The sequence below is a fragment of the Callospermophilus lateralis genome, unplaced genomic scaffold (genome assembly GCF_048772815.1).
Source record: "Callospermophilus lateralis isolate mCalLat2 unplaced genomic scaffold, mCalLat2.hap1 Scaffold_98, whole genome shotgun sequence".
Lineage (NCBI taxonomy): Eukaryota > Metazoa > Chordata > Mammalia > Rodentia > Sciuridae > Callospermophilus > Callospermophilus lateralis.
In genome coordinates this window covers 5,185,732-5,201,622 of record NW_027517992.1, presented here as the reverse complement: position 1 = coordinate 5,201,622, position 15,891 = coordinate 5,185,732, and the positions used below count along the sequence as shown (strand labels likewise).

The following is a 15,891-nucleotide window of genomic DNA, read 5'->3' as shown; positions in this document are numbered from 1 at the left end:
TATTTCCAATATGAAATACTTAGTCTTATTTCCAATTCTAAATAGGACTGTAGTCTTGGTAAGATTGGAAGTCAGGTTATACAGACTAAAGAAAAGCCAACTTACACATACTTCAAGTCTGTAGCTTAAAGTTTAGGACCAGTACGTATTAATTTGCTGTTCTATCAACCCAAAGCAGTTCTTTATTTTACTTAAGTCTCTTCATAAATTGTGATTTATGTATTGGGCAACCCATTTTTTTAAAAAATATTTTTAATTGTAGATGGTGTGGTGCTGAGAATCAAACCCAGTGCCTCACACATGCTAGGCAAACACTCTGCAACTGAGCTACAACCCCAACCCCTGAGCAACCCATTTTAATGTTGCTTTCTAGTTATTGTTGAACCCTGACCTGTCCACCAGTGGTTTATTTCTTCTGAAAAATACATACAAGGGCTCTGATCTTTTTTCCCAAGGGTCAATGGATGGACCTTTACCTCGTACTCAATGGTCTTCTGAGGCATCTGGGAAACCCGTTGCCTCTGGTAAAGAGACCAAGTAATTTCAAAGAATCTGTAATTGTGGATGCAGGATTTTTATTCTCTTCATGTTAGAATAAGTCTGAATCCATTCTTTGATCTCTAACAGACCCAGGATGTGGTCCAGCTCACATGAACAGCAGCTCCAAAAGTTCTTCTCCAGTTAAGGTGACGGATGAGGGCAAGGTAAGTTCTGTAGTTACTGTGAATCACGTGGTCGTGCAGGAACATGTTGCTTTCCTACAGTACTTGATCTTTGCTTTATCCTTCTTTGTGTTCTATTTGTACCATCCCATTTGTTTTTTAAAAAGCAAACTGTTCCCCAAGAACCTGAGACCCCCTCAGTTTCTACCATTACTTCTTTAACTGAGCATCCAGTTGGAGTAAGTACTTAGAGGTTGAGAACTGAATTGGGATTTATTCTGTGCATTTCTGGGAAGGATATTTAGAGCATGACACTGATCTTGTTTGCTTTAAACTGCATGCAATATTGAGCTTACTTTTCTCCTTGGAAATGTGGCTTAAGTGTGTACAACTATAATGAACTACAGAATGTGAAAAGTTATCACTCTAACTTTATATGGTGTTTTGTGTTGAATGTTCTAAGGCAAAGTAAATTCATTATAAATTATATAATTCATCATTTTTATTTTTGTTTGGAAGAATGCTATTTAAGAATTCCTCCATTTGTGCAAACCCTATTTTGAGTGATTTGAATTAGATTGGTATCAGATTTTCTGAAAGTGAAATACTGTTTCAGTGCAACAATGATAATCTGAAATGACCTTTTGAGCCAGTCCCAAGCAATGGTCTCATTTGTTCACATAGTGCATTTTCTTGTAACTGTGTTGCTATTATATCTGGTAGGTCTTCTGCAGCTCTATAATAAAATAAATTTTTAATTGTTTAGTTTCAAACTCACTACTCATAGGAAATGATAAATCAATATCTCAAATGGTGTACAGTAAATGAAAGTAAATATTAAAGCCTTGTCTTCCTAATTTGTGTATATAGCATTGTGTTGGAAAATACTTCTCAAGTTCCAGTGTATACATATTCCAGGAATATACATCTCTGGAGCAATCTAAGGGCAGCTTAGATAAGACCCCCAAACCCCTTTGTAGTAGAAGATTTAAAAGAGAGCAAAGACCCGTTGTTATAGAGGAGTAGAGGTGGGAAATGCATGGCTTGCAGGCAAACCTGGGATTGAGACCCTTTAATATGCATTGTGGCCTTCAACAAATTATCATAATCCATTTGCTTTTGTTCCCTCTTATTTAAAACAAGACAGTCTACTTAAAGATCTCAGAGGTTGAATAATTATGAAAGACTTACTGAAGATACTCTGAATAGTAGCTATTATTACATGGGTAAAGAATGTATTTTTCATTTTATTCTGTTTATTCTTAATATGGAAGTAATGAGCTATTGTGATGAAAGGGAAGTGATGGGGAGGAGGGGGACTCCCTTTGAAATAGGTTGTAGTGAATACAGCATGACATACTGGTCAGAAATCACCTCTGTTAATAACCTCTGCCAGTCCTCTTGCCTTTCCCTTTCCTGAGCAGATATAATCACTAACAAACTGCTCCCTCTTGTGGAATCCTTCTAACTTCTGTAAGCTGTCAGTGGGAATACACAGGAGGGGTGGGTAGAGTTTTGTTGCACTGATGGTGTTCTCTGGACAGGTGCCTGTTTTGGTTTTAGCTTTTATCGGTGTTGGTGCTTTGTCTTAATACATAGGAATTTTAAAACTTTTAACTTCTTTAAAATCTTAAATTGCAGGTTAATATGGCTATGAAAGGGCCCCCTCCTTTCTCAGGGGTACCCTTCATGGGCCCCCCTATGGAACCCCCGATGCGACGGCCTCCACCACCTCCCTTTTTGTATGGACCGCCATTTCAGCTCGGTGGGCCTTTTGGGCCTCGGCCAATTCCTCCACCATTTGGTATGATGATCTGAACAGTAGTGATTGACTTATAAATCACATTCATCTTTCATTTCTATTGCTTGCTAAAACAGTTGGTTGCTATCTCAGGTCTTAACAATGAAAGGATACAGCTGAGTACATTTTAACTTTTCCTCCAGTTTTTGGGACATATGGGACACTACATAATCTTATACTGAGATAGGCAATAGCTATCTCATAGACAAGGATAAGGGGCTATATAGAGAAAAGCCAGAAATATTACTTCTGCAGATGTTTGTTGAAAATATGTTGATATGCACTGCAATAGATGAAAAGGTGGATGAGACACATGCCATAACTTAAAATTTTGTCACAGATATGAAAATCCTATAACATAAAGTTTGTAATCACCCATAATGGAATCATAGGCAGTAGGTTATAGAATATAGAAAAGGAAAAGTCAAACCCTACTTACCTTGAGAAAAGTCAGAGGGAAGTGTTAAAGAGGAGGATTTAACAGTGACCTAATAAATGTTGCTGATTTAATTAGGTGGCTGTGGAAGGCCTTTTCCAGGAGGGCATGCACCTTGATTCTGATGGGATGTGTAAAGTCCATGCTGAAATACTTCATGAATTTTTAATGGATACAGTAATAAATAGTGGGATTTCCTTTTATCAAAATTTCTTTGATGTAGTAAAGTTCTTATTTCATAATCTATCATCTTGTCATGGTAATATAGTACTTCCAAATATAAATGGAGCTCTTGTGAGATAGGAATAATTCTGCAATTATATAGTAGGGAAAGATAAAAGATAAGCCTGGAGCTAGGTAGAGCCATGTTTAAATCCTTAATATGTTGCTTCATGGCTGGTTGGCCAGGCTATAACCTAAACTTGTTCCATTTCAGTTTGCCTCATCTGGCAAGTCAGGATGTTCACCAGTTGATGTTCTAGGCTTGGGAGAAATTAAAGACTATATTAACATACTTGAAATCACCCAAGTTCAGAAATTTCTGGGTATTTACATAACTTCCTTTTTATTTTCCAGGTCCTAGTATCCGTCCACCAATAGGCTTCAGAGAATATGCACCAGGTGTTCCACCTGGACAATGGGATTTGCCTTTTGACCCTCGTGATTTTTTTCCAGGACCTGCACCATTTAGACCTTTAGGCTCATTTGGCCCAAGAGAGTACTTCATTCCTGGTGCCCCATTACCACCTCCAACTCATGGTCCCCAAGACTATGGGCCACCACCTGCTGCAAAAGACTTAATGTCTTCAGGCTTTAAAGATGAACCTCCACCTACACCCGATTCTCAGAGTAGTGAGGGCTGTTCACAGGCCTTAAAACAGGGCCCATAAAATTAACCTCTGACACTTAGTCAGAAAGTGGACTATGAACTATTCATTGTGTTGAAGGATTATTGGCTTCAAAATATAAAAGTTTATTTTAAATGGTTTATGTTTTTAGAATGAAGCTGCCTTGGTGCAGTATACATTTGGAGCCAAAATATTTTTCCCCTAAATATCCCCCACTTAAACTAGAGTATCCTTCCAACTTTAAAATGTGCAATAAGGAATACCTTTGTTTTAGTTAATGTAGCATATACAATTGCTAAATGGTTTAGAATGTCATAATTATGGACATTTCCTGTGGAAATGCTTTAAGAACATGTATTTCCAGTATCCCATTTTTAGTGTATTCCAGTTGATAACAGAGAAATGGTGTTTTATAAGCTCGATTTTTCTCTTTAAATATCTGGTCGCAGAGACTGTTACGCTAAAAATGTTTACTCAAAGATCATAAACTTCATTTTCCTTCTTGCTGAAGTTCTTTGTTGTAATAGTTCATAAAAAATTCTTTATTAATATTTCCCAAGTGTCTGTTGATTCATTGGATCGTCATGAGACTTTGTGCCATTGGGGAAGCATGTAAACTCACTCTCAGAACTGAAGATGGTGACTTGGCAGCATATTTCCTGTTGCTCACTGTTAAGGAGGCTGGACCTTGGTCAACTGTGGACTTATACAGAGGAATTTCTTTTACTTGTGAGAAGTCTTGTGGCTCTATTTTTGTAGCACATTCATGTACTTTTTTCTAACCACTGTCCATGTGAGAATGGTTTTCTGAGAATGAGTTTACATTAGTAGCAAGAGTTGTTTGACCTGAAGTTCTACTGCTTTTGCCAGTATTGCATTAAAACAGTAAAATATAGGGTGGTATGTTGTGTCTATAAAAAATAAGGAAATTTCTTTTAAAAAAATGTGCACACACACTCTTCTCTTTCCCATACCTTGCCACTGATTTTCAAGGAATATGATAAAAAAAATTAGAAAAGTATAATCCTCTAAGAATGAATGAAACCCTAAGGCTTATACTGTCCTTAATCAGCAACTATGGGCTGAATTAAATTCTTTTTTTTTTTACAGATACTCAAATATATTTTATTTAAAAATCAATTAAAGCAAGTCTGAATCTGTAACTACTGTCTTTAAAACAATGTTCCTAAGAACTAGCTCTCCAGAGCTGTAATTTTAATTACAGCAATTTTAACAGTACATTTTAAGAGGTTTAAGATTTAAATAAAATTATAAAAGCCTGGTACTTTTGTTTACTGCTAGACCATATTCTTCCATTCTTTAAAGTTCTAGAAAGTAATAGGATTGTTGGAACCTAGAACATATCATTGTTCTTTTTATGTCCCATAAGTATTCTCAAAATAGGGGCAAAAGCTTCAGTGTGAAACAAAATCTCTGTGAAACAAAATCTCTAAACTACTGAAGATGACTCAGAATCAAAAAGAATTTGAGTCCGTTAGGAAGAATTCAATCTACATAGCTTCCATTTAATATCAGAAGCAGCAGCTGTGTGTAAGAGAAAAAACATATAATACCTTATGCCATTTTTAGCCATTTAAAATAAAATTTAAGTCACAAACACCAATTTTGAATGTATCTTTCAACCTCTACAGGACACATGGCAATGCTGAAGTTACTATAACTTCTAATTTTAAAATAGCATTTAAATAAAGGTGATGTCAGCTAGGAAGATAGATTTTCAAGAAAAGGCAGATTTATTTTTTTTATTCAAAGCAACAGTAGTTTTCCCTCTAAAGCCTTTTTTGTATTTATTCTATTAGTAAGCTATAATGCATTCTACGTAGTTTATCTGAGCAGTTCTGAGCCCACCCATAATTTCCTCTCCTTACATCCATCTGATTGTACCACTTCTGTAGCAAAGCCCAAGGTAGCTGCCCATATACCGGTTGTGAGAGAATACTGTCCCTTGATTCAATTATACTTTTGTATCTCAAAAGTTTTAGAAGTCCTCTCCAGCAAATTGTGTTTGAGTTTAGTTACTAAAATCATTTCATTTGTGAAGCAGTAGTGTTTCAACCTGAAAGTATTACTGCTATAGTTGTAATTATTGTCCAGTGACTCATCCCCTCCCACACTAGAAAGTAAATTTAAACAACTAATTTGTGAGATACAGATTGTTTTGTGTTAATTGCTTCAAGATAAAACCACCTTTTTTGGCAGGGGAGGTTTGGTCATTCAGGTCTGAATTAAAGCAAAGCTAATGACAATGTTCAATTTAAGTTTGTTTAATGCTGATGAAAGACATTCATACAAAGCATCCTCTTTTTTTCATATAACCCCATTCTTTGGTGGCAGCTGGGGTTGTGGCTCAGTGGTAGAGTACTTGCCTAGCACAGGCAAGGCCCTGGGTTTAATCCTCAGCATCACATAAATAAATAGAGGTTAAAAAAAAGCATTCTTATGTGAAGGATGCTAAATGTTTCTTTATATAAATTATCACTTTGAGGGGCTGGGGTTGCGTGTGAGGCACTGGGTTTGATCCTCAGCACCACATATAAATATAAAGGTACTGTGTCCATCTACAACCCCAAAAAAAAGGTTTGTTTTTTTTTTAAATTATCACTTTGATATACATGTTTTATAGTCTATGAAAAAACAGAAAGAACAATGTATCAGTTTTGCTACATTTTAATAGTAGATTTTAAGGGAGCAACTTCAACATCAGTAACATCAAACAAAAAGGTACTGAGTACTCCACAGGGTACAGAGTGCTGCCAAGCACCTTGGAAAGTTTACATGACATGGAGAAGATGAGGCCCTTCTCTTGAGAAGTTTACAGTCTGGAAATTTTGACTACTCAGAGTTTCAGTTGAGTGAACATTTTATTAAGGCAAATTCTTCATTTCCTAGAACTATTGTAGACTGAACTATTTTTGCACTTGTGAAATTAACCCAATACAGATGAAAGAAAAGACTAAATTTGGTTGAGAATTCTTCAGGCTTATATCGTTTTATTAACATTCATCTAGTAAACAAAATTGACCTAACAGACAACTGAAAAATTAAAGACTAGATCTCTTGAAGTGCAAGGGCTAAAATTACTGTTATTCATTTTAAAAAGCAAACAGATGGTATGATTAGGGTTTACACTAGTTTAAAAATAGGCCAAGTATTGCATTACCTTCATGCATTGTTAATTTAAAATAGTGAATATTAAAATACATGGGTTCTACATGTAACCCACAAAAAAGCTCCTCACAAATCTTTATGTTCTGTGTATCAAATATCCACCTTGTGTACTATGAAAGTTTTATTTATGTCTCATCATTAAGTTAAAAGTAATGTAAATGGTGAAATTATAATAGGCTAATGACCTGCATATTTTCATATGAATGTCAATATATCTAAATAGGAAATAAATGGCAGTTGTATCTACCTATATTAAAAAATAGAATATCTTTCCAGATTTTGCATACTCATCACTTTATAAAGACAAGGTATGCAGGTTTTAAGGTTTCACAGTCAGTTGTCAGAAAAACAGCAGTTGTTCCTGCAGTATCTCATTAGCATCTGACTCAATTATTTTAAATGACATGATTTAAACCCACCCAAAAATTTGTAATTATTCTGAGAGAGATGGTTTTAATGTTAACCCTAGAATCATTAATGTTAACCCTAGAAACAATAGCAATGTGATGTAGAACAACTAATCAACATGACTAAAAATATGCTCACTTTCAGAAAAACAATCTGGTCATCTGGAAAAAAATCACAGCTACAATCTGGGGGGCACTCCCATATAAGATATTGATCTGGTCAAGGCACACTATTTCTAAGTAGAACTATCAGATGAGGGTGAATTTAGGCCAGCTCTAAGGAACAGCCTATAAGACAGACCATAAGTGATCCAATTTCCTTTCAAAGCAATCTGGTACTATCCTACCCACTTCAATTCAAAAGTTTGAAGTTAATTCAAATCAAAAGACCATATTGGAGCAAAAGTGAGCAAATGTGTAAACTCTAGCACATTCTTATTGCTGTATTTTAAAGTTTGAAGATGAGCATACGTACCACAGCAGTATTGTTCCAGGAAGCAGGGTAGGAACAGTGGTAAATTAGGAAAAAGACTATTAATTGCACAATTAATAGAAAAGTAAAAACATGTTTCAAAATCTACAATAAACCTTGTATCCAAAGGAGTCATAACAATGAGGTGCTGGACTTTAGTTCTGTGGTACAGCTTTGCAAAGGACTCACTGGCCTATAGGTACGGCTCACTTCCTGCCTCCTGAAGGATGAATATGCTACCCAGAGCTATGATGGTTTGTACTGAGTGATAAAATTCACAGAAATTCCACATTACTCATGTCAGAATCACTCCTTGTGCAAAGTTTGATGTAGATGAAGATAAAGTGGTTTCTTGGTCAATAACTGCAATTTCTTTCTTTTAAAGTCAGTGGGTTTCTTGTATCTGTGACCACAATAGAAAGATGATTGTTTAAAATACTTTGATGATTGATTTACTCCAATGTTACATTCTAGATAAGAGGGACTAAGAAGAAACATGAACTAGTAACCATTAGTACAGTATGAATCCTATATGTATATCACTTACAGTTCTATTACAATTGGCCCAGGTTTAATCTCATCCATCTCCATGAAAGCAAAACACTTGGTGCTGGTAAACCTTTTTTTAGGCTTGTAGTGTTTGAATTCAAAGAAGATAGCTGCACCTAAGGAATTAAAACAAACCACATAAGCCAGAGACCACACATTTCTTATGTGTCACCAGAAGCCTATGATTTTACAAAGTAACATGTGTCAAACAGTCTGATGACACAACTGTTGATAACTCACTGTGGCTGTCACTCCAAGCTCATCTACCATGTCTGAGTGACATTTCTCCATATCATTTAATTCTACAAAGTACAACAAAATTGTATAGCAAGAATGTAAGTTATGTACACAGGTAGAATCATAAACTACCAAAGAATATAAAATATTAAATACCACAAGAAAAGCAGAAGTTACTTAAGTATCAGCAGTACCTATAAAAATGGTTTCAATAAGCACCTATATTAGAATAGAAATTTAAAAGAGTTCCTTTGATATTTTATTTCTCTCCCTCCTGAAACCACCATGCCCAGATTGTCCTTTCCATATTCTTACAAAATAACTGCCAGTTATAGTATCTTTTTACCCAATGCATCTTATTGAAAGAAAAAAAAATAATTCCTTAACTGTTAGAAAGTAATCATTAGGTTCCTAAAAGGACTTAAGGTAATTATTAGAGAACCTGCTTCCTTAACTCTGTATTATGAGAAATACTTCCCTGTCAAATAATATTTAACCACATTATTACACAACTAGATAATGCAACTGCTAATTCTCATATTTTAAAAAAATTGTTGATTTGACTTTCTTTAAGTCAATATTCATAACTATGTGACATAAGATCTTGTTTTAAGTACACTATCAACACAAACCCAGATAAGTACTGTCCTTAAGAAGTCCTTAAGAAGTCAGTAACGGATAATTACAAACCTTTGGTTAATTTTTCAATATGCTTCTGGAGCTCAATGTTCACATTAAAATGAACATATGTATTTTCTTTTCTTGAAGCCACAGGAGTATCTTGCACAGGAGTTAAATCTATGCCATTCAGATCTGGAGAAACAAATAAGTTTCTGCTTATGAGCATTCACATATACAGACAGAAAATCTAGAAACTGCAAAGGTTACAGTTCCTAAAGAGGCATGGAAAGAGCTGAGAGGAGATTCTCAGGCTAAGAGATTCCTATTTGGTGTGAGCAAGTATGTGAGAGTTGTTGAAGTTCATGGGGTATGTGGAGAGAAATGAATATAGACTGGATAGGAGACCTCATGAAGGGGACAAGGAAGCCTTTACATGGCCAAGTGGACAAAACTTGATCTTCATAGTGAAGTGGTAAAAAGAACAAACATGTTTTCCTTAGGGAATAGTCCACTATATTTTTCTATGCAAAAAAAAAAAAAAATCTGGAGTATATAATTTGCCACAATGGAGCTCTGCCACCAATTTCTAACTTTGATCAAGTATATGGCTTATTTAGAAAAGCCTTTAAACCTAACCTTATCATAATTTCCCTGTTAAGAACCAAAAATGGATGAGAACAGCCAACAAAAACCCTTTGGTTAATGAATAATTTTTCATAAATATTATATAAATTCTGGTTATACTGTTTACAACATACCCTGAATTTACAACAACCAGATGGTACATTATATATAGTTTTAATTTTCTGGGTTTTAAAATCTCAGTTTAATCAAATTCAACATGGACTCATTTAATAACTCCTCAGTGTTTATGTGTTATTCATTTATGTGTCTCAAAAAGCTCAAAAACAATTTAGTACATTTAATAATTAAAAAATATTTACATAAAAATATTTCAGTTTAACATATGCAAAGGTAACTTAACATTTACAACATCATTAAATATTTTTGTGTTTTAAGTATACTTTCTGAATGAGTATGCAGTTTTACAAATGGTCTATCAAACAATGTAAATATTTTCCAGTATACTATATATTTGATAACTAGTAACATCGGAATTTAAAAGTGTACCAGTATTAGTGCTGTGGATTAGGTTCTTTAAATAAATCTTTTTCTTTGTGGTCATATTTTTCTTTTAATTAGCACTAATGAACCCATGGATCTGACTTTATTTCTGCAATTGATAAAAGTTCCTCCATTTAATTTCAGCACCGATCTGTTCCTTTGGTGCAAAACTACAGATTAAAATAAGCCATTTGTACTAACTATAGTTATTTCTGTAAAATGGTATCATTTATTCCTTAATCACATCTTCATCCCACGGGATTGCTCTCAGGGCATGGATGTTATGGACGCACCCTACTTCCCTGTCCCCTGATTTTCATTTGCCTCTGTAGGACTCACCTATGTAGATACCTCAGTAGCACAGGAAGAAGAGGGGCTGAAGCAGGAGAGATGGGAAAACAGGACATGGGGCTTTGTGTAGAAAACTACACACCCATGGAAGGTGAGGAGTGCTATTGTTAATCTACATCCTGAAGGCTGTAGCTGCTGTTAAGGACAATGTGTATGTTTAGTCCGCACGTTAGCTGGAATCTGAAGAGCAAAAATCTATACAAACTCAAAAGCAAGTAGGAAATATATTTTGTAAGTCTTTCAGAACTATGTTCTGTTATGATCTCTTCTAGGATTTTGCCTCATTATAGAATGCATTAAAGTAAGTTGTCACATATACAAGACCATCCCCTGTCAAAAACTTTGTCCCATATGAGAAAAAACATAATGCAATTTTCCAGTTATTTACCCTTTACACTAACTGTAATATAGGGATCAATGCACTGTCCAGGGTCTTTCAGACCAATTTTCTCAATCCTGATAGTGAGTAATGTCATTCCTGGTTCTGATGGCAACCTTGGTAATAAAGTACCTGGCAACAGAGAAACCTCAATAAAAGATAGCTCCACCAATATTTCAGAGTAAATACTTTGACAAACAGAAGATATAGCCTACCTCTTAAGAACTAGCTAGGCATTATGTATTTTTATGTCCAAAATTCATGAACATCTGATTTATACTTCTTTAGAAAAATATTTAATTTTACACATAATATATCTGCATTTCCCAACCATACAATCACCTTTAAGCAGAAATAATAATTTCTATAATAATAGTGTATAGTATGTACAATAAAAGTTTGTTAAAAACATCACTTGAGGAAGCCCAATTATACATAATAGTATAATATGCTCACATAATATTTATATTCCATATGTACTTCTGTATTATACTCAGCATCTTAATATGAAGTGGTAGAACAAAGACAAGGAAAGCTTTTAAAATACTTGTTATTCTGTTCTAAAGTCTGAGACATTTAATATCAGAGTTGATCAATACATTCTTTCCTTTAGTTACTCCTAATAAAGAATAATTTACAATTTGATATTTATGTTTTAATTTAACTATATAGTCTAACTTCTATTCTTCATTCTATTTTGTATGATTTATTCTAAGAAAGTAGTAATATACAGACTGCCATATAAAAGGGCCATTTGTATAACTGAACATTTTCCCCAAAACCAAGTAAAATTTTTAAAACTAAAACCCACCCAGAACAACATGACAACATTCACCCACCAAGAACATATGAAGGAAGAAATCAACTGTTCAGTATGTTCCCTTTTTTGAAACTACCAGTAGAGAACAGATGCAAATAAGCTGATTTTAATCAAGTATGTATACAGAACCTCAAAATACATTTAACAAAAGATTTTGGTTGATGTTTTTCAAGTTTCTATTCATCAATGTGTTATGCTATTTTTAATGATGAGTTATTTGAAATACATGAAGCAATCAACACACTATATTTGAAAATACACATTTGATTGATGGCAAATGTGGCTTGAGGAAATTTTGGGAGGTGATGGGAATGTTCTGAACTTGTATAGTGGTGACAGATGCAAAACTCTATAGAGGTGTCAAAAATCAATGAATTTTATTCTTACAGAAGGGAAATGTTATGATATACAAATTATACCTCAACAATGCTGTTAAAAATGTATTACTTTCTAATTTAAACAAATATGAAAACAATACAGACAAATGCAAGAATGGGAAGGCCTGGAGGCTGCATTCCACTGTTGCATTAACAAACCTAAATGGGCTCAGGCTGATATCATTAAATATATACATAATACCTTTTTTATGCATCTTCTTTGATTGACAAATGAGGGTACTTTTAGAAGAGGGGCTTGTACCTGGACATCTGGGATGAACTTCAGAGAGCTAAGAAACACCTCTGAAATTTTATGAAAAATGTGAATATGTATACATATATACATATTATATAATAATAGTGTATAGTATGTACAATAATGATATTTATATACATACATATTCACATGTATGTATATCATATATGAATTTTTCTGCAGAAAAGTTCATTCTATTATGTAGTACATGGCTGTATAAATATGCTACAGTTTATGTACAAATTCTTGTGTTGATAGATATTTGAATTACTCCAAGTGTTTGGATATAGTTAACAAGGCTATTATAAATACTCTTCTGAACATCTTCTGGTGCCCATAAGCACCCATTTCTGAAACAGAGGAATCACTAAGTCACCTGGCATGTTACCTCTGCTGGGAGCCATCAGCCAAGTAGGTATGACAATTTCCTTGCCAGCTACTCCCATGCTGTCTAGTGGAAGGACTCCTGAAAGGTGACCTTGCTCAAGGACCAGGGTGGATCCGTGTTTAGGGTGTCTCCGGTTTAGCATAATAGGAGATTAGAGTGTTCCCCCTTTAGAATAGGGCATATCCTGCTGCCTGATTTCCTCTTGAGTTCTTAGGGTCAGACAGTATATTTGGGAGACAGAAGCCCAGTGGAGTGGTGGATTTGGGCAGAGAACCTGGATTCCCCCAGAACGTGTTTGTAGACGGCCGGTGTGAGTTCGGGAATAAAGAATTGCTGTTTGAATCTACAAGCTGTGTGGTGGCTCGTGATTTTGTGCCCAGCCAGAGACTGCAGCAACCTCCATACCTACTATGTAATGACAATCCATTTCCCAAGGTGGTTGTGCCAATTTTTATTCCTAGCCCAAGTGCAGTAGTGTTCTCATTGCTCCACTTCCTCATTAGGTACTGTTTTCTCAGATTCTTCATGTTAGCCAATTTTGGTATAAAGAGATCAATCATTTTAATTTGCATTCCTCTGAAGATTAATAAGGTTGAGCACCTTTTCAAATAAATCAAATAAATGATTTCCTCTTTCTGAAGTGTGTTCAAATATTTTGCTCGATTTTTTATTGAGATGTCTATCTTATTGAGCTGTAGGAGGTCTCTATTATTTTGCTGGACAAATGTTTTACAAATAGCTTCTTAGTTTTCTTTTATAAAGACTTTTTGTTGAAGTAGAGCATATACATTTTAAAATGTACAAATTGTTAGCACAGTTTGCTGAACTTTCACAAAGTGAATACACCTGTATAACTAGCATCAGATCTAGGAAAGATATCATCAGCCTCCTGGGAGTGTCCTTCCCCACACCCTATCCAATGCACTCTTCCAAAAGATAGCAACCGTTGCTAACTTCTAACACAAAGTATTAGTTTTGAATATTAAGAATGACTTTTGTCTGCCATGGTGTCTTCTGATTATGATAAATACTTACTGCTAGTAATATCAAATTTCTTAATATCTTCCTTTACAATCAGTGCTTTTTATGTTATATTTAAGAAAACTTACCCCACTCCAAAATCATAAAGGTATTATCTTGAAAGCATTTTATTGTTTTGCCATTCACACTTAATTCTTTTTTTTTTTAAGAAAGAGTGAGAGAGAGTGAGAGATTGGGAGAGAGAGAGAGAGTTTTAATATTTATTTTTTAGTATTTGGCGGACACAACATCTTTGTCTGTATGTGGCGCTGAGGATCGAACCCGGGCCACACGCATGCCAGGCGAGCATGCTAATGCTTGAGCCACATTCCCAGCCCCACACACTTAATTCTATATGTCACACAGAATTATTGTCTATGGTGTATAGTAGGAGCTTTAATTTCATTCAATTTCACATAAATACTCAATTGTCTCAGCACTACTTATTAAAAAGACTGACATTTTCCACCACTGATCTGCAGTCCCACCTCAATCATAAATCATCTGGCAATCACTTTCTGAGTTTTCTGTCTTACCGAACTGTTTATCCTCTTATCACTAATACAGTATCTTAATTCTTTAGCTGTATAAAAGGTCCAGGAACTGCAATAAAAATTCAGATGAGTTTCAGAAAGAGTCTATCTATATAAATTGCTTCTTCTAATTTATGAACTAGTATATATCTTTACATTTTAAAAATCATAACATTTATTTAATAGAACTTTATTTGACCTAAAAGCCTTCAGAAATAAAGACCTACAGATCCAGGGAAAACTCCTGTTTTTATGTTTATGTTCCATGAAGAATGGACGGCCATGTAGAAATGACTGGAAAGGGGGTGTGAGCTAATGGTAAAAGGCTGCCAGGATCCTAGTAAGCCCTGTCTGGTCAGATTCTTCTTGGCCTCTCTGTATAGCCTTCTTTCCTTCTGGACCTAAGGCAGGTCCTGTCTGAAATGAGGGTTTTTAAGGGAGGGGGTAAGGGAGGGTACGGGGACAGGAAGGGAATAGCAGGGAGGGTAGAGGAGAGAGAGAGAGAGAGAGAGAGAGGGAGAGAGAGAGAGAGAGAGAGAGAGAGAGAGAGAGAGAGAGAGAGAGCTTTCTAGGTTTTATGAGAGAAGGCTTTGGGAGAGAAGGGTGAAGGACAGGAGGGCAGGAGGAGGGCAGAGGCTTTGCTGCCTAGGTTGCTTTCGGGATTCCAATCTCCTTCAGTTAGAAGTTCTCAGCAGGCCAAAACCCCACCCTTTGGGCTATCATATTCTGATCTGACCCTGCCCACCTTTCCCCTCTCCCTCCCTCTTCCTCCCTTTCTCCTTTTAAGAAAGGAATGTGTAGATCTTTCCATATTCTAAGATCTTCTTTGATTTCTCTGTTTAGGGTTCTGTAGTTTTCATTGTATAGATCTTTGACTTCTTTCGTTGATTCTCAAGTATCTTATTTTTTTTTTTTGAGGTTACTGTAAATGGGGCAGTTTTCCTCATTTCCTTCTCAGAGGCTTTGTCACTGATATACAGAAATGCCTTTGATTTATGGGTGTTGATTTATATCCTGCTCCTTTGCTGAATTCATTTACTATTTCTGGAAAGATCTACCTCGCTCTTGGGATAGGCAGAATTAATATTATCAAAATGACCATACTACCAAAAGCACTATATAGATTTAATGCAATTCCAAACAAAATCTCAATGGCATTCCTCATAAAAATAGAAAAAGCAATCATGAAATTCATCTGGAAAAATAAGAGATCAAGAATAGCTAAAGAAATCCTTAGCAAGAAGAGTGAAGCAGGGAGTATCGCTATATGAGACCTTAAACTATACTACAGAGCAATAGTAACAAAAACAGCATGGTATTGGCACTAAAACAGACTGGTAGACCAATGGTACAGAATAGAGGACACAGAGACTAACCCACAAAATTACAATCAGCTTATTTTAGAAAAAGGTGCCAAAAA

The 15,891-nt window shown here is 35.2% G+C and overlaps 1 protein-coding gene and 1 pseudogene across 1 annotated transcript in view; one reads left to right on the top strand and one right to left on the bottom strand.

Annotated features, from left to right (window-relative positions):
* LOC143387583 (transport and Golgi organization protein 1 homolog) overlaps positions 1–3,938 on the top strand; it is a 39,700-nt gene extending 35,762 nt beyond the window's left edge. The window contains exons 25-28 of the mRNA XM_076841904.2: positions 456–524; positions 628–704; positions 2,304–2,466; positions 3,476–3,938. Of these exons, the coding sequence (XP_076698019.2) occupies positions 456–524; positions 628–704; positions 2,304–2,466; positions 3,476–3,789 (623 nt within the window). The 3' untranslated portion in view covers positions 3,790–3,938. The remainder of the gene's footprint in view (positions 1–455; positions 525–627; positions 705–2,303; positions 2,467–3,475) is intronic.
* A 4,183-nt stretch (positions 3,939–8,121) lies between these two features.
* Positions 8,122–15,891, bottom strand: part of LOC143641357 (axin interactor, dorsalization-associated protein-like) — a 36,842-nt pseudogene continuing 29,072 nt past the window's right edge.